Source organism: Oenanthe melanoleuca, chromosome 13 (assembly GCF_029582105.1).
Source record: "Oenanthe melanoleuca isolate GR-GAL-2019-014 chromosome 13, OMel1.0, whole genome shotgun sequence".
Taxonomy (NCBI): domain Eukaryota; kingdom Metazoa; phylum Chordata; class Aves; order Passeriformes; family Muscicapidae; genus Oenanthe; species Oenanthe melanoleuca.
In genome coordinates, this window is record NC_079347.1 from 10,241,152 (window position 1) to 10,268,546 (window position 27,395).

General features: G+C 38.4%; 1 protein-coding gene across 8 annotated transcripts; it reads left to right on the forward strand.

The window, feature by feature from the left end:
* The first annotated feature begins 615 nt into the window (after positions 1-615).
* On the forward strand, positions 616-26,906 carry MAPK9 (mitogen-activated protein kinase 9). Of its 8 annotated transcripts, none has more exons than XM_056502198.1 (12): positions 616-708; positions 4,502-4,676; positions 8,399-8,528; positions 9,686-9,744; positions 10,688-10,826; positions 11,039-11,204; positions 12,166-12,237; positions 16,327-16,509; positions 17,013-17,137; positions 17,660-17,723; positions 19,220-19,291; positions 20,023-26,906. In XM_056502198.1, exons 2-12 carry the CDS (start codon positions 4,555-4,557, stop codon positions 20,037-20,039), a joined length of 1,149 nt encoding a protein of 382 aa, XP_056358173.1. In that variant the 5' UTR covers positions 616-708; positions 4,502-4,554; the 3' UTR covers positions 20,040-26,906. The 8 variants fall into 8 exon arrangements, with proteins under 8 accessions (XP_056358173.1, XP_056358168.1, XP_056358172.1 ...); XM_056502193.1 differs by having other exon boundaries at positions 20,028-26,906; XM_056502197.1 differs by lacking the exon at positions 12,166-12,237 and adding an exon at positions 12,460-12,531.
* The last annotated feature ends 489 nt before the right edge of the window (positions 26,907-27,395 follow it).

The window sequence follows — 27,395 nt, forward strand, 5'->3', positions numbered from 1 at the left end:
GGAAAATTGAGTTTATTTTTAGGCAGCACCTGTTATAAAAACAAGCAGTCCTCGTGTCAAGGCAGGGGGTGTGTAATGGATAGAAGGCTGATGATTTTTGAGTGGGGTTGAAAATAGCTCGGGGAGGGAATAAATCCCTTCTCTTCTGAGCCATCCCTTAGGAAAAGCCTTGGGACACCCGTGCTCCAGGGGCTGTGCAGGAGCAGAGGGTCAGGGCCTGCTGTGGGGCTGTGAGGCGATTCAGCTGTCACCCTGTGATGCCATGGTGCCTCTGGGGCTCCTTGTCCAGGGCAGGTGTTTATGGCACCGAGGGCTTCCCCCGGCCTGCCGTGGCTGTGAGGAGCCGGCAGCAGGGTTGGTGCCACCGCCAGTCGTGACATGGTACCGCTGTGATGTGACGTCACGACTATCGGGACAGGTTGACGTCATGCGATGACATCACGACTATCGTGACATGCTGACGTCACACACTAACACCACGCGGGGCGGAGGCCGAACTGCCCCGTCACTGCGGCCCTTCAGCGCCCTCCCTAATATAGCGGCCAGCAGGTCCCGCCCCCAGGCCCGATTGGCTGGGCTCCCCCGGCGGGTCTGCGATTGGTCAGGGCCGCTGTCAGTCAGGGCGGCGCCGTGCGGAGCACCGGGAGGCCATTGTGGCTGGGGCAGCGGGAGGCGGCGGCCGGGGCCGGTCCCGCCGCGTCCGACCAGGTGAGGGGGCGGCCGCGAGGGGCGTGCTGGGGCGGCGGGGCTGGAGCCGGGGCGGGACGAGCCCTGCGCCGGACGGAGTCCTCGGCTTGTCCCGCGGCGCGGGCAGAGCCGGGGCGCCCCGCGGGCCGCTGCCGGGGCCCGGCCGCGCCGGAGGGACGCGGGGGAGCGGCGGGGCCGGGCCCTTCGTCCTGCGGCCGAGCCCCCCGCCCTGCCCGTGCCGCGGTGCCGGCCCGCGGGAGCCGCCGCTGCTCGCCCTGCTCCCCTCTCGCTCCGTGCCGCCTCCGCCGCTGCCCGTGCGCGGCCGGCCCGTGCTCGGCGGCCGCAGAGCCCCGACCGGGCGGGGAGCGGCACCGAGCGCTGCGGGTCCCGCGCGGAGCAGCTCTCTGGAGCCGGAGCGATTCCTTAGCAGAAGTTTTAGGAAAGATGTGAGAAGACTCTTTTTGCTCGGTTCTTCTATAAACAGCGAAATTGCTTACAACACATGTATATTTAAACTTTTTCTCTCTTTACACCAACTTGCTTTGGCAGACTTCTGAGATTGTTTCACTGTTTGCGTCTGTGTGTAACAGCTGAATGATACTGTAACAGGTAGTGGTGAAATCTTCATTCGGTCGCTAGTGATGTGGGCTGCCTAAAGAAAGAGGTCTACTTTCCAAGAGTTTCCAGTTGCAAACTACCTCTGAACTGCTGTAATCCTTCGGCGTTATTCAGCTGGTGCTTTGTTACACTTTCGTTCTAAGGGTTGTGAGCAGAGTAGTGAGGTGGAACTCACTTGATTTTTGTAATTGGACTCTTACCTTTTGATATATACTGTTGTAAAGATTAAAAAAAAAACAACCACGTGACACTATTGGATGATAGTCCTTAAAAGGGCACACCTGAATTAGAAGTGCTTTTTCAAAGGTGAATAAAAATAGGGAATTTCCATATGTTTTCATAAATCCGTGTGTATATATATATATGTATATTCACTGCTGATATTGTCAGCAGTAGAATTTTAGCTAAAGGCTTAAAAATTAAGCCAAGCTTCGTGTTGTTCTTGTGTTTTGTTGTCAGTAATAACATTTCTGTAACCAAAACAACCCTGGGAATGTGTTCCCAATCTTTCATAAGCTTTTGACTTGAAGATATCCAGAGTACAGATCTGGTTATTAATAAGTTGCCATTTTAATAAATATATTTTAGGAGAGTGACTGTTTAATGCAGGGTGTATTCTATAGTGCAGTTGCTTTCAGCTTCTATAGATTTCTCACTGGAATTGTGTATAAGCCTACTACTGGCAGATTTAGTGTGTTGGTTATTTTTCTAGTAGAATAGCAGGTAGGTACTAAGAAACTTATTTGACACAGAAACTTCTTATTTGCACAGCAGGAAATCTATTTTTATTTGGGGACTCTTGACCCCAGAATGGATTATCTGAAGTCCTGTGAACAGCTACAGTCCTGTGGCACCTAATTTTACATTAATGTGTGTGTCTGAAGTAATGATGTATGTCCTGATGCATTCATGCAATTTGAAGTCTGAGTGAAAGTCAAGACTCATGGAGAGGTACTTTGCACAGAGAATTTGAAATGTGTTGAAATACATAAAACTTGTGGATTCTGATACCCCCCTTTCTCTCTTTGGGGCTTTTCTAAAGAGCTTATCCTCCAAGTGATTTTTGAAAGGTGGCTTTTTGCAATGATTCTTAAAGGGAGGGGTTTTTCAGGATCAGGATAATTTTGTTTTCCTGCATTTCTTTATCCCTGTTACAGAAGAGTGTTTCATTAACTCGTGAGGAGGTACAGCATAGTTCTTGTGTAGTTAACAAGTTGATATCTTGTAACTTGTTACTCAGTTTATGCAAAATCTGTACTTTTTTGGTTTTGTCTCTTAAGTCCTTGCAGAGGGAGGATCTTGACCTTCCAGCTGTACCTTTCTTGCAATATTGAAGATTCAGTGGAAGTACCATAGCTGCTCATGAACTGTTCATCAAAACACTTGGTACTTCAGAGTGCATAGCTTTGGAGTAATGAAAAGGGTTGGAAAGAGTGGGATGTACTAGGAAAGTCTGGGAGCTCCTTTTGAGGCATCCTTGGTCTCATGTTAGTGCTAGCTGGCTTTGGAGCTGCATCTGACTGCCTCTAATTTTATTGTGTAGGAAATACCATTTTCTTCCTTCTTCTCCCTGTGACAGAGGCAGAAAGTCAGTAGCCCACATTTTCCCTTTGCTGTTCCTTTTTCTCTGCTTTACTTCTAGAGCATCTAAGAGGAAATATCAAGTTAAACTGACTGTCTAAATTGCTGCTGGAGATGACCCAGTTGAATATCTGCCTCTTAAAATGCTGCATAGATTTTTGAGAAACTAGAAGGTAAAAGGACTGTAGACATTTTTTGAGAATCTCTTAAGACTGTTACAGTTTGGTTTAAATTCAGTCTTTAGTAGGGCTTGGAGGTCTTCCATCTATTTTACTGCAGATTCCTTGAGTTTGTCAGCTGACTTAAAACATGGAAAAGATGCTGCTCCCTCCTACATGCACTGAGGAAGAAAGAAATCCAAATTCTAATTCTTGATGCAACCAAAAGTTATTTGTGTGGCTTTGTGCCCTTCTAGGGTGGGTGCCTGGGTTGCTCTTGAGGCTTTTCTGTTTTGCATTGGCTCACAGATACTCAGTGTGGCCAGTGAGGAGAGAGATGAGCTGTTCTTTCTGTAACCAAAGCAGACAGCACAGAGCACAGCTGCTCCGGGGGAAGGGGCTGCTTACATTTCCTGTTTTATGGAACAAGTTTCAAGTGATTTGCCTGTGCAAATCACTCTGGGCTCTAATGGCACTATCTGTCATAGTGAATGTGAAATTATAAAGAGGAGAATTTGTTAGAGAGATCTTCAGTAATTACTGAAGTAATTTTCTTGTAAGATTTGGAAGAGGGATGGACACCCAGGAAAACTGTTGGTCTGTGCTCTCGTTACTATAGCACTTCAGAGCTAAAGAGGGTGAGTCCATTACTGTGCTCTCTGATGTAATTACCTACCTCTGATTCATTCTTGACAGATGAATATAACTAACTCTCTATTATGGCAGGAAAGTCTCTTCTAAACTGTAGTACAGAAAGTCTTGTTGTGTAGTACTACAAGGACACTTACTGATAGCGTAGAGTGTTGTGGTGAGTATAAAATGGGAAGGAGAATGTGTTTCCATAGATCTGGATCAGGGAAGGGTTGCCTGGCAGAGGTGAGAAGGCAGAGCCCTCCTTGAAATTTCCTACTGATCAAGGCTGAATGGGATATTGGGTAAATAGTAACAGCCACAGGGATTTGGGGGCCAGTTTGCTTTTAAACTTTTTTTGCTGTTTTAATCAAGTCTGTTATTAAAACCTGTTTCCTTCTGTCCATGCACTCCATGGATGTCTCTTGTAACTTTTATCTGTGTTCTCAGTGTTTGAATAACATTTTTTTTTCTGTAATACAGAAATTAGTACACTCCTAGCGCATAGTAGTAGCTCTGTGTTATGTCTACTCAAGGAGTAGAGTTGTATTTGGGTGGTTTTGATTTTAGAGTTGTTTACTTGGATGCTTTTTGTTTGAGGGATTGGAGTAGGAACATGCATTTCCTTAAAGCTGTGAAAGCTATAATTGCTGTTTGTCTGCAAGTATTTTTCATTAGCAGTGGTAATGCACAAAACAGAAAGCATGTTTGTTTAATGGTGTGCTGTTGAAAAATTAATATGTATTAAAATATGTATAATGTTTCCCATCTTAACTGCCTGAAATTAGTGAGATATTGAACATTTGTTTTCTTTCTTTTTCTTTAAGATCTTGAAAACTTTGCCAGGTCCCTGAGAGAGAAAACTACATGACACTACACCATGACTGACAGTAAATGTGATAGTCAATTTTACAGTGTTCAAGTTGCAGATTCAACATTCACTGTGCTAAAACGCTATCAGCAATTGAAGCCCATAGGATCAGGGGCACAGGGCATTGTTTGGTGAGTAATAAATACTTTATTTAAATATGAAAAGCTATAAATACAAAGCAAAGGTTGCATGTCTTTCTGATAGAGGTACCAGTACATAAAACACTGTTAATAAATTCTCTTGTTACAGGGTTATGGACTAAACAAATTCTAAGCCAAACGCTTGCTATAGTTCATGTGCAAACCTATTTTTTTTGTTTTGTTTTTAAGGAAAATTAATATTTGGATAACTGCATAAATTAGAATGGTCAACAAATTTCTTCCTTTCTCATTAACCACTTTATTTCTGTTTCTAGTTCTCCCCTTGCCCTTGTAGTTGTGATATTGCAGTGTAAGGTATGACAATGGTGAGAGATTCTGGGTTTTACTCGTTTCTTCATCATGGCCCCCTTTCTTCCCCCTCTTTTATTCCCAATCACTCCTGTCCATTTCTAGGAGCCATCAATGCAGTGCCTTGCCATTAACTGGCAGGATGAGGCAAATCAGTGTCATTGTCACTCCATGGATTAACCAGAAAGGGATGCTGTGTGAGGGGCTGGGCTGGCCGGCTCTCCCTTGGTGTGTCACCCCAGCTCCACTGGCCCAGGACGTGGGAGTCCTTAGGCTGATCCTGAACCTTAGTCTCTTGTATGGCACCACACCTCTGGGCCAGCTAAAGGTAAACACTTTCAAATGTTTTTTAGACTGCAGCAATCCATTCTGCACGACTTAGTGCCAGCCCATATTCTGTTGGGCAAAACTTACTTGGTAACAGCAGAAATGTTTATTGATGTAGGTTTTCATTCCATAAACAGGGGAGCAAACAGATGTACCCAGGAGCTGTGTGATATTAACTTCATCACAACACATGGTGGGCTGTTTGTGCTCTGAATCCAGCCTGCAATTTGTCTTCATCTATAGAATCTGCAGAATAAGTGTGATGACTCATGTACTATGAACAACTCAATAACAGCACCTCCCCATGTCTTCTTGGCCTTTTCATAAGCATAATAAGTTATATAAGTAGGGAAAGAGTGCATTTCTATGTGAGCATGCCTTTATTTTAAATTTTTTTGAGCTACCGCTCTTGCCCTGCTGATAGGTGACAAACAATCAAAATGAGAACACCATATTTCATTCCTTTTCAGTGGGTTGAGTGATGAGTGGGTCCTAGATCTTGGTCATCAGGATTTGGGACAGATTTAGTATAGTACTGACATTTTCCAGGTGTTGGTGTTCTCAGAGTTATGCTTGGTTTTGATGGTGTGCAGGAATTTGGGGTGCTTGGAAGTGTTTTTCCTTTCATTAGAAGCAGAGCATTTTTAATTCAAATTACTTTGACTGGATCTCTGCTTCAGAGTGTGTTACGGTCAGCATGTTGGGAGGAAAAAAATTATGTAAAATAGGTGAAGTTGAACAAGGTGCAACATCTTAGTTTCTCCTAAAATCTTTATGCAAGGGAAAGATACAAAAAACTAGGAAGTACAATGTAGAAAACTCATTTTAAGATGAGTGCTATCCTGCTATGTTTGGCTGAAAAAATTGTTAAGTCATTGGGGCAACACACAGATGTGACGGTTTTTTTATCATCTCCTGTTTAATAAAAAATTAGGATAAGTTTTTTTGAGTTTTCTGTCTGGATTTAATTTCTTCTATGAGAAGTTTTTAATACTACCTGTGTCACTTTATCTAGGAGAGGTCTAAATTTGCACTTTTTTTCTCATGATGTTAGTGGGAAGCTCCATTGGTATTGCTCCATGTAGTTTTATCTTTGATGTTAAAATGTAGGAAAATAAGTAGTTTTTAAAATATCTGCTTATAAAAACAGTAAATGAGAGCTTGAGGAAGATGAAAAAGTAACTCAGTTGTTATGTAGAGGATATTTCTAACTCACACTGAACACAGGCTAGGAGAGAAACTGGATATGCCTTTTGTATTTTATGTACAAAGCACTCATATTTCACTTACTGCACTTCTTTGTTCCTAAGCATTAATACATCTGAAGTCTGGTCATCTATTTTAGACTGAATCAAAATAACTTATGTCTTTAACTTCCTGACATCTTCTTTTTTTCCTTTCTTGTCTTTGATTTCCTTAATTTTCTAGTCAATCTCCGAAATAAGAGGTTCAGGTGGACTTCTTCATGTGTGTTTAGACTGAGGCTTGCCATACATCTGATTTGTCAGATCACAGAGGGACACTTCCCATAAAATTATTCCTCTATCCACTGCTGCCCTGTGATTTACAGCTAATTCATGCAGACCCTGTTGGTTACTGATTTGGCACTAATTCACAGGTATAGCTGGTAACATATGGAAGTCATTAAACATTAAAGGCATTAACATATATAAAAATTAATCTGCATGTAACATTTTTTGTGTGAATACTGAAATATCAGTGCATTCATGTTTGTGAGGAAAATAATTTCTACAACTGTCTGGCCAGTTGCTTTCCTCCCACTCTGTGTTTTCTTTTGCACAGGCATAAGGGCTCTCATAATCAGAGGCTGGTCATAACAGCCTTGTGCATTTCATAGAACTAAGCTGAAGTAAATGCTAGCAAGTGTAAGTGGCACATTGATTCAAACTGGGAGGCATGTCCCAAGAAAACACATCTCCTGGGTGAGCCCTGCTTTGTGGTGGTGTTGCTTTTTTCCAGGAGTGACTTTGTGCTGGGAAACTTGATATAATTTGAGTATTGTTGTACTCAAACAGAGTACTGTAGTGTGATGGCCCTTTTAAGTCTGGTGTCACGTATAACTTGATGAGATAGGAAAGGAGCTCACAAAGAGCTTAAATGTGCTTGGAAAAAATGTGAATGAGAATTCTTTCCTACCCTATGAAAGTAACATTAAATGGAAATAGGGTAATGTTGAAATCCTTATTTAAAATTGAAACTGTTTCAAGACTGGAACTCCTGAGTAGCATGTGCTCGGAATTCACATGTATTTCACCAAATAGTCTGTGTTACTTATGAAGGCTATTCCCACTTCAGTCTTGTTTTGTTTATGCAGCTACTTCAGCTTTAGATTCTTACAGCTGTTAAAGCAAGTTTAAACTTTTTCAAACTGCAGGAGGAAGGAACAAACACAGGTGAAAAACAAGATAAACTTGATCGTCATGGTCACTTTTAAACTCTTGTATTCTTCCCTTCAGTCTGAGTTTCTCCTATTTCTCAATTCAATGTGTCGTTTTCCACACAGAAGGAGATGATGAATGTCATTTTCTGCTAGGCACTACTTTCTTTTATCCTTGCAAATTATCCATGTAGCGGAGAATATTGATTCCTACAGAAGTGATCATGGAGACTTTGTTGTGACTCTCCTTTAGCAAAGAGAAATTTCTGCTGCAGATACTTAATGATTGTCAGTCAGCAAAAATGTCCAAAAAATATTCCAAATATATGGATTAGGCAGCTGCAATGCTTCTTGATTTTAAACAAGCCTGAAATATTTTTAGATCTTGCAATTTTGGGTGTGAGTCTTGAGTCAGCAGTTTCTGTCTAAAGACAAAAAGGAGAGCAGGAAGACCGCTGATGAATGTCAGTGCTTCTGTTTGACTTACTTTTATTTATTGAAGGTTGTGTAGTTTTTAAAGGATGTTTCTTTTCTGAATTAAAATTAGGTGTATACCAACACGTTAGTGGATATACTATGTCTTAAATCTTGATTTCTTTCCTTCCTCACTTCTGCTTCCCTTTTTCCCCCTCCTCTCCCTCAGACAGACTTCAACTTGTTTGTCTTTGAACACTTTCAGTGCTGCGTTTGATACAGTGCTTGGAATCAATGTTGCTGTGAAGAAGCTGAGTCGTCCTTTTCAGAACCAAACCCACGCCAAAAGGGCCTACAGAGAGCTCGTTCTTTTAAAGTGCGTCAATCACAAAAATGTGAGTCGGGCTTTGTGTTCCTCTCGTTACTCTGAGTTATCAAAAAAGCTTAGGGTTTGCACTCTCACTTGCTGTTAGTAACCATAGGAATGGAAATAGTGACGGGCTGAAGATTTGCTGTGGGCAGTGCAGCCCTCCACAATGTGTGGCTCAGTTTTTGGGGTCTGAAGTACCAAGAGGAAGGAGGTTTTTGCTGTGTTGCTGGTGCAGGGCTGCCATCAGTGTCAGCAGTAGAGACCAGGCCTTGCTCTGGTGCATTTGCCTTTTTAAGCCATGTGCAGCAAAGCCTGTTTGGCACTGGGATAGTTTGTGGGTTTGACCATTGTAACTTCACTGTATTTAAATCTTTTGGGCTTAGGCAAGTTTTTTATTAAATACAGTGTTTAACTGGTGGCGGTTTCAGGGGTGCAGCACTGTCTACAAAAATGAAATGCTGTGGACACTACTTGTGAATTTTGAAATCTTTAAACTCTCTAAAGTGAGCCTTGATGTCAATACTTCATTGTTCAGATACAAGAATATCAGGTTTATGTGACTGCTGTGTGCTGGTACTAACATGAACTAGAAACATTGCTGGTCAGTGAAGTTGTGCAGTCAAATCTCGAACTTCCTGCTGTCAATTAACCTTTCAGGGTTACTTTTGAAGTAAGCTTTTGGTGGGGCCCAGATGTAGCAGAATAAAAGGAAAGGTGGCTATTGAAGATGGCAGTACAGCAATTTTAGCAGTTCTGGAAATAGTACATCATAATCTAAGTTTAATGGGATGGCATGGGGCACCTCTGTGCACGTGGTATTGGACAGCCTTGGTTAAAATTCCATGCACTACATGTGATTTAAAATAAGAGGTTATTATTTATGGGGGAAAATGGGATATATTTCAGACACTGGGGAGGGCGCTAGGAGGTGTCATATAACTGAAAAAAAAAAAGAAAAGTTATTTTGTCCTATCTGGGTTCCCTTGGCACATGTGCTGCAGTTTGGAACTAGTTCTGAATTGGCAGTTTTTCAGCATATGTGAATTAAGTGCAGCAAAATAACATTCAAATTGTGCATATAGTAACAGTGTGCACTTCATTTTACATAGTAACTTCTGCAGTAGTGGAGTTTTATGTGAATCAAAGCAGAATTTTCTTCTAATGTTTGTTTTTGTTTTATAGATTATTAGTTTATTAAATGTGTTTACACCACAGAAGTCCCTAGAAGAATTTCAGGATGTGTAAGTACTAGATTTTTTTATCCTCTATCAAATACTGGCCTAAACCCTAGAGGTGGATTTCCAGTATCTACAGACTTCATGCTTTGAAAATGGAGAGTAGCTGAAAGCTGAAGTGGTTAGTAAAGAAGGGATACTTACCTTTTGTTCATCTGACTGCCATACATTGCTTGCACATGCATCTGGTTTGTGTGCATGGTCCTTTAGCTCCATGGATCACCTCAGGATAACAACTTGGTCTGGCTAACATGACAATTTTTTACTGTATCTGTCACATCAGCACAACAGTATTTTGGCCTCAATTCAGAACTGAATATATTTTTTAATATATTTATATATAAACATATATATATTTATATATTTTATATATTTTTTATTCAAGCACTATCAATTGGTCTAGAAAGGATTCATGACCATTTGATTGGTGGGGTGTCCCTAGGTTCCAGTGAATGTGCTCTTATGGTTTGTGAATAGGCAGCTTGGGTAAATGAGAAAGTGTTTGTGTCTGAAGAGGGCAAGTAGATGACAACTGAAAATTATTTGATGATTTGTAGTTTTCACTGTGATTATCCTCATTTTCTTATTTTTTAGAGTAAAATACAGTGAAAGAGGGCATTTATGTTGCAGTATCTGCAATCTCTATATCAACTTCAGTCTCAGTTTTTCATGATGCATAAAGATAGAATTATTCTCTGTATTACTGTTTATAAAACTAGTGGAATTTTAATATTTTGCAATGGAATATTGAACACTTAATTTTTAATAGTTGGACTTTCTGAATAGATAATTTTACTTTGTAATGGTGCCTGGGTTTTTTTATCATTGGCTTTTTGACACTTAGGTTAGCAAAGGAGGTAATTTTTCTTAAATATCTCTTATGTTAAGCTTAAACTCATATGAAAAGTAAGACTTGAGTTTTCTTAATGCTTTCTTTTTTGTGCTTTAGATATTTGGTTATGGAGCTGATGGATGCAAATTTGTGCCAGGTTATTCATATGGAATTGGATCATGAAAGAATGTCTTATCTTCTTTACCAAATGCTATGTGGGATCAAGCATCTCCACTCAGCTGGTATCATCCACAGAGTAGGTAGTAGTAGATCATTAACAATACTCTTTGTGAACACAGTTTTTATGAAACAGGGAGGAAGGGAGGGGGTTGTATAAATAAGCACATACACCAGGGCAGGAAAATGGGGTTGTTAGTAAAGTGAATTTTTGGCTTATGATTGTGGAGAGAGGGTGTGTGTATTATTCTATATGTTAATACTTCCTTAACTGAAGTAATTTCTTGTTAGGATTTGAAACCCAGCAACATAGTAGTAAAATCAGATTGCACACTAAAAATCCTTGATTTTGGACTGGCAAGAACAGCATGTACTAACTTCATGATGACTCCATATGTAGTAACACGGTATTACAGAGCACCAGAGGTTATCCTGGGAATGGGATACAAAGAGAATGGTAAGTGCTGGAGTAATGCATTTAATCTTCTGTCTAAAGTATGTCTCTCTTGGAACATAACAACTTTAAAAAGAGAAGGGAGGGCTGCTTTCCCCCTGCCAAGATTGTTGTTAAAGTATTCTGATCGTGGTTTTGGAAATCAAAATTATTACAGTGTAATTTTTTTGTTGAGAATATAATAGTTTTCTGTGTGCTTTTCTTCATTCAACATTAACTGCTTACTCTCCCCTGCTATATTTATATCTTGTCATATATTCACCTATTATCTGCCACGTTTTTAATTCTCAAAAAACTGCTGAGACACTGATGCTGGCTGGTATTAAAACAATCCAAACCCCAGGAAAATCAATATATAAATAATAAGCTCTTTAATCAGTGTAATTTTATTCTGAAACTTCATCTTCTGACAGTGTCTCCTTTTGCCTCTGATTATTAAAGTATGCTGCAGATTCCTACCATAAACCATGTCTTACATTCTCTTAAGTCTGCACAGTGCTCAAAGAGGCTGGGTGTTATACTGCTGTGTTGGTTATAAAGCCAACACAGCTGTAATATATTGAACATTCAGCCAACAAAATTACTGCCAAGGAAATTGTCCTTGCATTGTTGGGGTTTAACCTGCTGATTTTTACTAGCACTGGACTTTTATGCTCTTTGCTTTATCCCAAGGGTTTGTGGATGCCATGGTTTTGTATATTTGCAATTTTGGCTGTGTGAGACAAGGGACTTGTGGGACCTTGCTGGGCCCTTGATAATAACATTCTGTTTAGTGCAGAAGGCAGCTTGTTGTACAACAAGTGCTGATGTGGATCAGAACCTCAGCAGACATTGTTCTGGTTGGGACAGGAATAAATTATCTGCAGGACTGTGGGAATACAGTGTGAGCTTTCAAATAAATAATTGTGGTATTTAAAAAAAATCTCTTCAATCTTTTGTCCTTGTTGCACCTAACATATGATAGTGGATATCTGGTCTGTTGGGTGCATTATGGCAGAAATGGTCCTCCATAAAGTCCTGTTCCCAGGAAGAGATTGTATCCTTCTTCATGGTCATTTCACAAGTGTAAACACTGACTGTGTTTTACAAAATACAAAATTCAGGAACAGTCAGTTGGTGTTGATACGATTGAAAATTCATGTGAGCAGTTTGGTTTTCCACATTGTTGTGTTTTACTGTAGATGCAGATGGTTTTGTTTGTTTTCCTCACATTTGTTCATGATACTTCATGATTTGATCATTTCACTTTTATTTTCAGTTGATATCTGGTCAGTTGGGTGCATCATGGGAGAATTGGTGAAAGGTTGTGTGATATTCCAAGGCACTGATCGTATCCTTCCCTAGTCATCCTTGAATCCCATTCCACTTCCAACAGAAACACAATTCTTAAGATCTGGATAAAAGCATAAACAATATTTTCAATAAAGTTTTACTAGATCCACTGTACTCTTTGAAATTAGTGTCATTAACCAAATTGTTGAGCTTTCCATTTTATTTTCTTAGTAGACTACATTTCATGTAATTTATAGTGGTTGAATCCAATGTGTTATGAGCTTCAGCTTTTGTAGTTTAAATGACAGATACTGCTAGGTTTGAAAAATAGAAAATAACTGCTTTTTTACTCTTGTTTTTGGCTGATAAGTGTTTTAAGCAAAAGCCTATAAAGTTACTTCTTAACTATGCATGGATTTTGCTTATTATTTGTTTGAAGAGTAGACTAATTTTTTTTTTTATTGCACAATATTTTGAGTTGTAATCAGATTTTTTTTTCTTGTTTATTAGCGCTTGCTGGGTTAAGGTAACCTAATGGCAAGCACACTGCATGAGATTTTTCTTTATTATTACTATTTAACATAAAAAGAAAAACTTTCTGGAGGTTCTTTTTTTTTTTTTTTCCATTTTATGTAAATTTGATTTTGGACTTACTTTTTCTATAAGATTATTATTCTTCCATTTCTCTCTCCAATATTTTTGACCAAGATTTCATAGAACCATAACCTCAGAATGGTTTGGGTTGGAAGGAGCCTTAAAAACCATCTCAATCCAACCCCCCTGCCAGGGGCTGGGACACCTTCCACTATCCCAGGTTGCTTCAATCCCATCTAGCCTGGCCTTGAACCCTTCCAGGGATGGGGCAGCCACAGCTTCTCTGGGCCACCTGTCTTCATAATTGTGCTCCAGGTTTTTGAAGCCAACATAATATTTTTGCTCATCAGCAAGGAGCAACCACCACTAAAACATCAGGTGCCTGTTCACAGATACCCATGTATCTTATAGAGGAGGATTTCCAGTTTTAATGCTAAGTTTCATGACACTAATCTTCAACAGTTGATCATACATTATTTAGTAGTAAAATGATTAAACGTTAAATAAGTATTTTTGTTTCTACCTTTCTTCTTTTCTATATTTATTATTTTACCTTTTGAAGCCTTCAGACCAACCTAACACAATTCTTCATGGATGTTATGTGTCTTTCACCTGCATGTTGTTAGCATGGGCTATTTTCATTTTTTCATGAATAAATGCAGGAAATTTTGTTCATACTTGTTGAATATACAAGTTATCATCTGTGATTCTCACAGGACCACTGAAACTCCACCAGTCTATATTTCAAGGAGTCTCCTCCCCTGATAGGGAAGTGCATAGCTTACAGAGATTTGTTTCTTATAAGGGTTTCAGTACTCTTTAATGGGAGATACTGACAACTGTTTGTGTTGTTGAGGCTTTTCCTGAGTGATCACTGTGTGGGTCAAGCTGTCACCTTCAGCTGCAGGATTGTCTTGGCAGGGTGGTTTATGGGCAGTGCTGCTCTGCATGGCCATGAAGCTTTCCTTTTGTTGGTTGTGTTTGGGGTTCCTTTTGTTTGGTTGCATTTTTAAAGTTAAATTTTAAAATGTCTTGATATTTGGGCGTTTAGAGGAGGGAGCCAAGTTCAGCATATTGCCCAATGCTTTCCCTTGACTATCTTCAGGAAAACCTGCTCTTAGATTCAGTCATTTTTCTTTGCCCAGATGGTGGATGGGAATTTCTGGGATACTTGCAGCAGTGCTCTGGGTGGAATGAGATGCTCTGTGTTGCCAGGGTGATGGATGCACAGAACCTGCTCCTGACTGTGCTGGGGAGGCCTGACTTACTGCCAGTTGCTATTGGAAATGAGAAATAGAGAAAAACCAGGGAATGTAGACACCCAAGGTGAAATAGTGGAAAAGCTGGCAGCAGCTGCATGCTTTTGATGTTCTTGCTGCCCATATGGAGAAGGAAATTGATTGCCTGAGCAAAGCAAAAAGCATGAGGGGTATTTGTGCATTCTTGGGAAAAGTCATGCTTTGTTGTGGTGGTAATAAGGACTCTGTTTTCAACTTCTTCCAGAGTCCCAAAAGGCAAATAGACTTGGCATGGATTAAATGCCTGGTTCCTTCTGACCCTGAAGTCTCTAGAATGGGGAGAGTGGCTTTGTGTGAAGACTGCCAGGTCAGTCACAGAGCTTACTCTGCCTGCTTTATACTGAAATCCCACTTGGCTTCTGATAAGAGGCTTATTTTAGGTCCATCCTATATTGAGAATTATTTTTTTGACTTTCACCATCTGTAAAGCACTTTGAAACTGAGATACTGTTTTTGCCTGTTTTTACCTCTAAAGTAGGATAAGTGCCCTTCCCTGCAGTCTTCTGAGGCCACAATAAACTGGACTCTGATTATCTGACTAACCAGGCTGCTGTTACTCAAAGCAAAAGCATCTTCTTGAATCTAGACTGGTGGAGATCTCACAAATCAGTTTCTCAGCTAGAAGCAAAATTTCCTGATGTATGTTAATTTTCTCTGTCTGTGCTTTGTTTTAGCATGACAGTTAAAAATACTCAGTTCTAAATTTTGATTTTAATATAGCTTTTCCATTGGATGCATTCAATAAGCAAGTAAAATTTTCAATCTTTGTTTCAGAAGTCTTAGCATGGAGCAGTGACTATACATTTATTCATAACTGTATCGACACACTAACTGGAATAGAAGCATCTCAGTGTTTTTTAAAATACATCTTAATTCAAAGTATAACATATTTGTTGTTTAGTTGCATAGTCTGTCTATGAGAATGGATAGGTTGAAGTGCTAGATGGTGAGTTTAGCTATGAATGTTTGCAAGGTCAGTGGATAGGCTCTGCTGGAATTGTATATTCTTTTTATCAGGAGAAACAAGGATGTATAGATCTGAGTTGACTTAAATATCAGGAATATTAATGCAGTGTCTCCTGAGTGTGATAAATGAGCTTTGTTTCCCCAGCTGGGCTGGTTCAGAGCAGGCTCTGGTATCTCTGTAACGAGTGTCACCATGGCTGGGGAAAATGCCTTCACTTGAGAGAGGGAGAAGAAACATGAGGCCCAATTTCAATCTGTGACTTGTAAATACTATTCTTATAAAATATTTACATTTTGAATTATAAGAGCAAAGTTATCTGTGAGTATTATCATGGTTGATAGACTTAAACAAAAGAGCCTTCTATAGAACCTTCTGGAATATGGATTTCCTGTTCAGAACTTCTCTGGACCTTTTCTGAAGTTGAAAAATGTAAAGAAACCAACCCCACCCAAACACCAACCAAAAAAAGCCATCCAACTACACCCCTGCAAAATGTTCTAACTCAAAGTTTGATTTCCTTAGGAGGCAGGTACAAAGTTCCTTGCTTTGGATGGGATGCATTTGTGCTTAAGAAAGTTTTTGTGTATTTTTCTCTACCTTCATGAATCTTCAGTGTTCCTGATGTAACATTGCACTTTAGAAGATTCCACAGCAGCCTTTCTTTTCTGACCTTAGAGTTGTTTTGCTATGGATACAACTGCCAAGTAAAGCTTCTTTTGGATTCTAGAAAAATATTATAATTAGAAAAAGATACTTAAGCATAATGCATTGTGCAGCACTTCCAGCCTGTCCTTCAGAATACAAAATCTGAGTCTTATTTTTGTGTCAGTGTAGCTTTTTGCATGGCAGCTCAGAATACTGCTGATGCTACAGTGAAGTTCATCTTTGTGTCCTCTGTTCAAGTTTCTGTTAACTTCTCAGATTTTGTAAGTGGTGTTTTTGTAGAGTGCAGACTTCAAATTCATCAGCTGATTTTCCTAAAGATATGGTGCAGATATTGATCAATGGAATAAAGTTATTGAACAATTAGGAACACCATCAGCAGACTTCATGAAGAAACTGCAGCCTACTGTGAGGAATTATGTAGAAAACAGGCCAAAATATCCTGGTATTAAGTTTGAAGAGCTCTTCCCAGACTGGATATTCCCATCAGAATCTGATCGTGACAAGTTGAAAAGTAAGTCGACCTTTTTCTTTCTTCTCTTCTGTGATGTTAATTTAAAATATCTGCAGCACACTTGATTTAAAGCTTAATAAAAATATTTATTTCAGTAGGTGTCAACACTAAATTCTGTTTCTTTCATTTATGGCAAGTTCTCAGATCTTAGTAGTAGTTACTAAACATATAGTCTTTCCCTGTCCCAGGATTCTGTTTAGTTCTCTTAATTTTAATCCACTGGATAATGTCTGTCACTTAATGTTCTCCAAAAGTAATAGTTTTTATTGAGATTATTGCTGTTCATCTTTTTCTAAGTGCATACAGCTCATGTGGGTTATATTTTATCTTTAGGTAATTACTGAGCAAATAAAAAAACACCAACAATATGTCTTATTATGTTCTGTAGAACAGAAGTGAAGTTTTGCAGTGCATGTCCTGTGTTCCCAGTATTTTTTTCCTGTGTCAGACATTAAACTCTACAGCTCTTTTACATGTGTGTTCTTTTCACCTTTACTTTCTAGCCAGCCAAGCTAGAGATTTATTGTCAAAAATGCTTGTAGTAGATCCAGACAAGAGAATTTCTGTAGATGAAGCCTTACGTCATCCTTATATTACTGTCTGGTATGATCCAGCTGAAGCAGAAGCTGTAAGTTTGCAATTAAAATAAATTTTTAAGATTCCAATTTAATAACTTTAAAAATAACTTTAATTTTAGTTAAGAGCATGCTTTGAATTCATTGGTTATCAGGAGTCACACAGGAAGCCTTCAGATGAGCATTAGGGGCAGAATCACCTGAAGGACAGCTGCTGGTGGGGAGTTGATATAATTTTGAAAGTGGTTGCTAATATTTCATTTTATTTACAGAAAGAGGTTCCTGTTTGGTGGCAGTCATGGGCTTTTTGAAACAGGGTCTTGCTCTAAGGCTCTGTAAAGCCTTACAATGAATTTAATTTTGGTTGATGCTTTTAAACAGCCTTTCAGCGTGAGGCAGGACTTAAAAGCAGATTCTGGAGTTGCAAAATGAATGTGTATTTGAGGTATAGGGAATAAACTGCCAACAGTGAAGGTAAAAATGGTAAAAAAATTGTCATTTTTAGATTTTTTTAGTTGAGATTGGGTGCGTTAACCTGATGCAGTAGGCACTACAGACTTTTCTTTTCTTTGCAGCCTCCCCCTCAAATCTATGATGCGCAATTGGAAGAAAGAGAACATGCAATTGAAGAATGGAAAGGTAAGGAGTGAGCATGAGAAATTACATTTATTGTAGTATCTTGTGTTAATAATGAGTGGCTGCAGCATGTGCTGCATTCTGTAACAGACTGGACCCAATATTCCAAATAAGCAGTACTGCCTGTGGCAACAGGAAAAGGAATCAGTGATGGAAACGTTTTGTGTGTGGAGTGAATACATACCTAGGTGTGTGAATGCTCACATATATGTGGAACATTCTGAAATCTGTTCAACAGAATGCTGCAGTTTTCTTTTTTCCCTTCCCTTTTTGTTTTTAAGTGTTTGTAATCTTTGTAGTTTTTTTCCTTGATAGAGAGTTCTCTGAAAAAGAAACATGCTTCTTCTCAGTGTGCATTATTTAAGCCGTATCTCTTGACTATATTTACTAGTTCATTTGTTCTAGGAACCTTAAATTGCAGGAGAGTCCTCTGGTGTAGTTTTTTTTCTCTAATCTCATTGCTTATTTATTGACCAAAGAGATTAAACTGTTGACTTATACAAAAGAATAAACAGCACTGTGGTATTAAAATCAATTCCACCTTACAGTTTTAGTCAAAACCATTAAATGGTGAGGCAGTTAAAATTTTAACATCTGCCACCACAAGACCAAGGTAATTGATATCTTTTATGACTACTTTGAAAGCTGTTTGCTTTTGTAAAACAGCTTTATAAATTTCAGATATTGATTCTGGCTGATCTATGCATATATATTATCCTTAGGGCATGCCTGCACAGGTAAGTAGGTTTGAAATCATCTTTGATTACTGCAAGGTGGAAAAGTGAAATGGATCTGCTAAATGTAATTAAATGCATTTGTAAACATTGTTAGTCAAAATTGAAGAGTCTTTAATCTATTTAGATACTGTTATCTAAGTTACATTAAGACTGTGGGTACATACATAAGCTTCTTTGATTTAGGTTACAGCTTTGGATTTTTCTGGGTGTTGTTCAGGTGGCTGTATCCCAAGTTGTCCTTGATTAGTACATGAGAGGTTTATACAATATTTTGACTGTTTAACCTTCTTCAAAAATCCTCAAGACACCCATGGAGATGATTCTTCAAGTAGAGATATTTGTGTATAATTTTTTTATCGAAGTAAAATTTCCAGGGATGTTTATATAAATCAGATTTTGAATCCAAATCTGATTTTTAATCCTTTTTTAAAAGCTAATATTAGTGCATTGTAGGTATACATAGAATTTTGGGGTGGAATATTCATTATTTTTAGGTGGACAGCTATGCTATTTATATTTATGTTGATTGTGGTACAGTCCCGATGCCTTTCTGTCATGCTTGAGAAAATCTATATAATTCTCTTACCATTGCTGTAGGGCTGGAAAGAGGGCAGATAAATACCTCTAAAAGTTCTCCTTCCGGACTGGCCCTTAACTATTTCCTCATACCTTGTTACAGATGTGAATTGCATACAAATCCTCTGTGATCTTACAGTGCTTTTTCTGTCTCTTCTTTCTTTTATCCCATTGTTCTCTCATAAGAATTAATATACAAAGAAGTTATGGATTGGGAAGAAAGGAGCAAGAATGGTGTGGTAAAAGATCAGCCCTCAGGTTAGTCATTGTTTCAGTAGTTCTGTAACTGTCACACAGTTCTGTGAATGAAGAAATCTGCTCAGTAATCCAGGTAGGCAAACTTTTTGTTATTTGGGACTCTTGAGGGTGATCTGCCTTTGGAGATCCAATTTTGCCTTTTAATTGTTCTGAACTTGTAGAAGAACTTCACTGGTCAGGGTGTCCCACACCCTGAGCTGCTTTCTCCCCAAAGGGCTCAGTCATCAAATGAAATTATGAGCACCAGTTACCTCACCTTACCTGGTCAGGTAACTCTGTGCTGAGGGCTGTTCTGAGGCTCAGCATGAACCCCTTTCCTCAGGGTTCAGCAGCAGTAGGGCTCCCTCAGGATACTTAACAGTGCTAAGTATTTGTGCCTGTGATTGAATCCTTGTGTTTGCTGCTGTTCTTACAGCTCACTAATCAGAATATTGTACTTTTATTAATTATATCTGTTAGATTTCTAGGCACTCAAGTCACTATTCACACTATGCATTGTTAGTTTTTTATTTCTTTCCTCCACAGAGAGGGAGAAAAATAAACATCTCTTAAAAGGTTGCCTTGAATTTTGAGTTCTAGGGCCCTTAGTGCTTGCTTTTCTCCTTTTTTATTAATTCCTTGATTTTTCTAAGGATTTTTATGGGGAAGGTGCTGCTCACAGCCCAGAAGCATGGTTATTTGTGACTGTAATATTGTCTTGCCTCAGATTTTATTATGTTTGGTTTTCTTAGCACAGATGCAGCAGTGAATAGCAACACCAGTCCTTCCCAGTCATCATCTATCAATGACATTTCATCCATGTCAACAGAGCAAACACTGGCCTCAGACACAGACAGCAGCCTGGATGCCTTGACAGGACCCCTCGAAGGATGTCGATGATCAGCCATGATTGCAGACTTGACTTTGGAAAAGAACTCTTGTTTCCATTGGGCCTGAATTGCTTGTAAGTTAATGGAACCAAGTAGAAAAACTCCATGTTCTGCATGTTCTGCTAAAGTAATGCCTGTTGTTTTTTTTACTCAGTTGTTATGAAATTGCCTGCTTAATGTTGTAGAATGGAACAAAAAAAATTAAATTTAGACACTATTATAGGCTTTTCTTTGTTTCAGCCTATTTCAGGTGAGCAGTTATAATAGACTTTTAGCCAATAACTCCTCTTAAGAGGGTTCATCAATCTCCAGTCCCAGCTGGCAGGCTTCTGTGACACAGTGGTTGTTTACATTTTAGTACAGTATTGCTCATTAGTAGTTTTTTGAATGTATAGTCCTTATGAAGTTTGTTTTACCGTGTGACTGTGGCAGTTTACTTTATTTAATGGCCAGAGTGTTGTGTGTAAGTGTGAGCTCACATGGGGAATGCTCTCAGTACTGTGTTTAAAGGGCAGTTTTTCTTCCACATAGCACTTTTTTTTTAAAATCAAAGCCTTTCTAGCTTCACTTTTCAGCAATTCTCTCTTCTTGTGGAAGAGATAAATGTGAAGTTTAAAGCCTAATTACTTTGTATTTCAGCTGAATGTCTCTAACCTTTTCAGTCTTTTGAATGTGGATGGAAGATATAGAGGCTTAAATAAATCTTGAGGAAGGATGAGTGACTTTTCTGTGAAGCAGTGCCTGTTTAGAAGAGGAGAATGCTAAAATATTCTGCATTTTCTAGCTTGTGATGCTCATTCTTTAACAAGCATAAACAGAAAAAAGTTTTATCTGTGATGCTCTTTATTCACTGCAAACTGATAAAATGAGAGATGACTGGGAGATACTTGCAGCCTCAAAAAGCTGCATAAATATTTTCCATTTTTTTAATGGGTCCATTCTATCTAGTGAGTAATTAAAGAAATAAAAATACACTAGTTCTGAGTCACTTGTAAATTAAGCATTTAGTTAACAGAGCTTAGCTCTATTCTTACCTTAGGAAAGTCTCTATTTGTAGTGAGAAGGAAAACATGTTTAATACAAATTTTCTAAATGCAGTATCAGACAAGAAGAGAAGGTTATTTGCTGTTTCTATACAGATTTATCAATACAATTTTCAGAATCAGATAATACAAAATTGCCTGTTACATTGCCCAATCTGTTGATTTAGAAAATGCATTTGTAGTAGAGCAGGGCTTAAATTGCTTTATAACACACATTTGTGACTTTGTGCACTTTCACTTTGGAGTGCACAGGTGTGAAATTTTGCTAAAGGATCTCATGTGTGCATGTATGTGACTGAACTATAGAACTGTAAGAGTAATAGACATGTACAAGATGAGGTAAAGCACCACTTTCTTAAAGGCACTATATTTAGCTGTTCAGACACTCGTGTCTTGAATATATAAATAGAACCTGTAAAATATACTGGCCCAGACAGCCACTGCATTACTGACATACTTCTCTTGTACAACACAATTGTCCATTGTTCCAGACCTTATGACTTGAAATGCAGGACTTTCTCCTTATGCAAAAATTGCTTTTATATTAAAAATTAGCCCCTTTTTAACAGCTTAATTTGCTGTGGTAAAAATATCAAGATTTTAGTGTCCCAGAAGATGTAAAAAAAAATTAATGAAGTAGTTAATGTTAACTTCAGAGTTGCATTCTGGCATCTCTGATTTTTAAAATTCTGTTTAATTGAATTGCAAGACATTTGGGGCTTATGTTTTTTTCTTGTTGTTTAGTTTTCAACCTAAGGATAATTTACTTTCATCTTTGGATACTGACAGTATATGTGAAATATTTTTAGTGCGTTCTTGTCACTGGAAAAACATTTAAAAATACCTATTTACCATATAGCAGAACAGTACACTATGCTGTTCTTTTGCTTTTTTTATTCCATGTTATTTGTGTAGGTTAAAATAGCTAAAGACATCTATTCACAATGAATAATTAGTCATTCATTATGGAAGTTATCTGCTAAATTTCATTTTTCAAGACTTTTAAATTTTTTGTCTGAAGTTACACTGCCATGTTCATTTTAACAGTTTCTGCTTTAGAAGACTTAAGGATTTGTTTCTTTTTCCCCATGTGATTTCAATACTCTCAGAGTTGAATTTTTCCTGTTGGACTTGGGCTGCTCAGCACAACGGAGGGTTGGACCCAATGACCTCCAGGTCTATTCCAACCTAAAATTTTTCTGTCATTCAAATTGTCTTCTAATGTTTTTAACAAAACTGTCCTGTCTTCATGACTTGAACTGGTATCTGACCTTCTCCTAGTACATACTAGTAGCTTGAGCATATACTCTTGGAGCAAGAAAAGGAGCCCCAACCTTGAGATTAAATGAGTTTATTCGTAAATCTTGTAGGAAAAGCTTTCTCATACCTATATTTTTGATGTCTTCTTGCTATGGCATACATTGAAGCTTAACTACAGAATGCCTTCAGAGCATGCATGAAATATCTGTGAGTATTGTGGATTTTGACTCCAGTTTAATTCCAAAGCAAAGTGCAAATGCACGTGGATCTCCAGAGGACACACACGCAGACCATACCCAGCAAACCCAGCCAGGTGCCTGCTGCAGCTCCCAGGCTACCCCAGTGTGCTCATGTAGGCCCTCAATGCACTGCATGCAGCTTCTCCCTTTATCACTGCTCCTGACTGCAGGAGAAATTCAGTGCCAGGTTTGTGATACGGCTGTCAATGCCACGAGAACCTTCTCACTGATGGAAAATGAAATGCAATGTAACTTGACAGGGGTTTAAAAATTAAGAGAGTTTGGTGTGCAATATAATCAATTTTATTCCTAATACTGAAATTATGTATGTAAAGTGATGCAATTGACCATTGTTTTGCACTTTGGCATTTATAGGTATTTATATGTATTTAAAGATTATGTGTGTGTATACATATATATTAAGAAAACAGCTCAGTTTTGTAAACATGAATGTTACTTTCCTTTGAGAGACTTTGTATAGTGTTAACACTACTGCAGCATACATAGACAATTTATGAACTATGACTAAAATAAGTAGTGGTCAACATAGATACAATCTGTAATCTTAACTGCTCACCTGAAAAAGAAAGGGATCTTTGGCTGTCAATAGATACTTTACCAGAAATCTGTTAAACATATGAACACTGAGTAGCTGAATGGCATTGCAGAAATGGAGTATGTTTTAAACAGTTCATTTCATCTGTGCTCATATCATTTTTCCTCAAAAAAGCCTTAGAAAGAGAGGCTTGGCATTTTGCAATCTGGGTAAGCAGTCTGTAAGTATTCTTTGAGGAAATACTGTGATATGACAAGTCTAGGTCTTCATGGAAAACGACAAGAAATGGATGTCAAAATTAGGGCTTTGTCTGCATGGATCATACAAACTAAACTAGTCTTAGGACTGGAAACTACAGTTTGCAAACAGCCTTTGAAGTTTTGTAATGTTTCCAGAAAGGGCTTGCATTTTCTTGTCAAAATAATGAAAAACTCAACCTTGACTAGAAATTAACTAGTTGGTTGAAGAGTTTCAAAAGCTGTTAGGAACCAGAGGGCTCTTGGGGTTTCGTCTTTTTTTACATCCTAACAGAACATATGTGTTTATTCCAAATTAATTAAAAGAAAAAAAAGCGATTCCATATGTTTAATTTTTCTTTCTTAAAGGAAGGACCTTAAATGCTAAATCGCTTTCCTTAAAATTATAATTTTATGAATGAAGTAAGATTTAGCTATTCCAAACACAGCTGACATTGGAGTCTGCAAGGACAGGCTGGGTGAGCCTTGTGTTGTCACAGGGGCCACCCTCCAGCTGGGAGTGAGCTGGGAGGTCACAGCTCCAGGTGCAGACTAACCTTTGTGGTCGTTGGGGAGCGTGGGTTCAGCCTTGCAGCAGCACAGAGTGTTTGGGGTAAATGCTGAACTGCATTTGTCTGCATGTTCTACATGTGTCATATGGATTCTAGCAGGGCTTGATGCTAAATGTAGTGAGACCATATCCTGGGAACCAGATTCTTTCCTGGGATGTGTGTTGTGTCATTCCTGCTCAAAACTGGTTTTGATCCAGGGACACCTGCATCCAGATGCAGAATTTGGACTTGAGTTCTATAATTAATCTAATGATTTCTTTGCTTTTCCAGAGTGTCTTGAATTATTTTTTTAATGTGTTGAAATATGACAAAAAAGTGTATTCTGGCTCATTATTTTACATATTTTAGATTGTCTTTAACATGAGTGATGTTCTAAAAGCTTCTTACACAAGTTGTCCAATCAGTTTTGGTTTTTGCCCGCTCTGCATGCTAAAATAATGTTTTAAGTAAACCATCTTTTCTCATATTAGCTTTAGAGGAAAGTGGAGAGATAACCATTTATTCTGTTTGTATTTTATAAAATGATTATTTTTGCAGCTAAAATTTCAGTTGTTGGATTTCAATCTCACAGTGTTGCTTTGTGCATATCAATTTCCTGGGTCCGCTATTTCAAACGTGTATGACAAGTCCAGTATAAAATTAAACTAATAAAATGCACTCTTCTACAATTTGTTATTGAAAACATGGCAAATCATTTCAGTCCAAGAATTCAAAATTAAATAGGGAAAATACATTTAACTATTTAAATTTATTCCTTGATGTTGCTGCTTATTTTTTTAAAAGGTGCTTGCAGTTTTGCACAAAAGAAATCAACTTTATTAATTGCTGGGTTTGAAGCACTTTAGGTTTCTTCTAAATGCAACCATATATGGTGTGAAAAGGAATGACATAACATGCTTAATGTGTTAAATTTTGGTTGTGGTCTTTGCTATTCTGATAGATTTGATCAGCATGTTTCTTTAAACCGATTTTCAGAGATTAGAAATCAGAAATCTTTTGGGGGCTGAAATGTAACACATGGTCAGAAATAATTTGAAAAATACCTTCTGAGTGGGTGACTTGATTGGCAATGTGACTACCTGGCCATCTATTAGAAAAGGACACAGCAATGCTGGTTCCTGTAGCAAGGGCAGCTCGCTGTGAGCGCTGGGATTCTTTTTTTAAACAAAGAAACTTTTCTTAACTCTTGGCTATGCATCATCCAGTGGTATGTGCTGTGGAAAGGCCAGGACAGCTGCTCTGTGGGACTGCCCTGCAGCAGATGCTCTGTGACTACCACAGGGAGACACTGTCCCTGCTCTGCAATGCTCCAAATACCAAATACTGGGATTTATGGGACAACCTTGAGCAAGTCCCTGTGTTTCTGTTCCTGTCTGGGCAGTAGCTCAGCACTCCAGAGCTCCTTGGGATAACAAAAGCAGAGGAGAAAGGAGTCAGGTAGGAAGCACATTTGGTGCTGGCTGCCTGAGGCAGAGATTGTGTTTGTTGCTGATCACAGAGCTCCTTATACCCCTGAGCATGTGCTTTTGTCTTGTCTTCTAACGGAGAAAACTGCTTTTTCAAAATACCCAAGTGTGTCACAAGCTTTTCTATGAATTCAGATGCTTAAATTGGTGCTAATTTTTTAAAAGAAAATGTAACAGATGGTTAGCACTGTATTTGTCTGTTTTTGATACCTATATTTTCTTAACTGGTAGCAAGCCAAACTTTCTAAAATGACTAATGTGCATTTTCAGCTTCATCAGATTCCCAGATTTTCCTAAAGTAAAACATTTAAACTTCCATGGTAGCTACTGCTTCTTTGGAGCCATTGCTTTCAGGTGTTTCATACACTAATCAAATGAACACAATTAGAACAGACAGCAAATACCTGACTATCCCTTTCTTTAAATCACAATGTGGTTCCCCAGGTGGTTTTAGCAGTCTAGTGTGATCAAGATGCCTAATTAAGAGCAAATTAGAGATACCTGTGTGCAGTTAACTCAGTACATTGAAGCCTTACCTGGTTGTTAAGATAATTTATAAAGAGTATACAAATCTTCATCTATTTTAAAGAGGGAATAACAAGCAGAAATACTTAACTGTTTTCATACAAATTAAATGTAAATTCCAGAAAATATATTATTTAATGTATTACAGAACACAGGCTGTTAAAGAGTGTAATATGCTCATTGAGTGATTAGTTATGAAATCCAGTTTTATCAAATGACTCAAAATAAACCTCCTCCAAAATGTAGTTCTTTGGGAATTTCTTTTGAATGCCTTCAAGTTTAACTCCCCTCAGAATCCTTTGTTGGTTTGGTCCTCTTTCCCGTGTTCTGTTAACCAAATGTCACCAAAAGTAGCATCAAGCCCTATCACTTGTTACAGTGTTCTGGTTTTATGGCCTTAACATTAGTTATAGTCTGGTACATAATTTCAGAAGAAAGATGTGCTTTGAAAGTCTAACTAAGATACATGTGGCCTCTTCTGCCTATGGAATTAGGCTCTGATTGTCATATCTCATCCTCAATGCTTGTGCAATAGGAACATATTCCTCTCAATGCAGTGGCTGTTTTGTCTGATGCTGGACTTTGGTTTCAGGATGACTAGAAAGTTTTTTTTGGGTTTGTTTTAGTTTTTTTTATGGACAGCTGTCATGCTTCATTGGTTTTTTTGGACTGATATTCTTTGGGAAACTAGAATTTCATAAGGAAAACTGTCAATAACTAGTTCTGTAGTTCTAGTTAAAGCCTTGTTCTGAAGCTTTTTGGTTGTTTTTTTTTCCTTTCCAAAAACGTTATTGTAAAACAGTACTAAAGCCACTGTAAAATTACAAATAAATATGTATACATAAAAGATTTGAGCAGTCTGTCTTATTTACTATATTTTTTCTTTCTTGGTTCTTCCTATGTTGAAGTAGAATGTTTTATGTAACCAATGATGTATGTTTGATGTATAGATTACTTCTTTTAAAACATAGAGTTTCAGTTACCACTTTTAATTTCCAGTTAGCCAAAGTGTAGGTGTTAGGATGAAAAATGAATGAAAAAAAACTTTAAGAAATTGATTGGAGCAGCTTTTACCTGAATAACTGGAAATTTGGACACATGAACAGCACTTGGTTTTACTACCAAGTGTTTTTTGAAACTTACTTGGGGGGGTTTGTTGTTCTTGTTTAAATGGTAGAAGCTTCAAAAACATCCACTGTGCTTCTTTAGAGGATGATGTGAGTATTTCTGCAATGATGAGGTTTCCAGGCACCTTGCAGAGCTGTCTGCTCTGACTCCAGGGAATGAGTAGCAAAACTGAACTGCTGCTTTGATCTACTGGATTTAATGCAGGGTTTC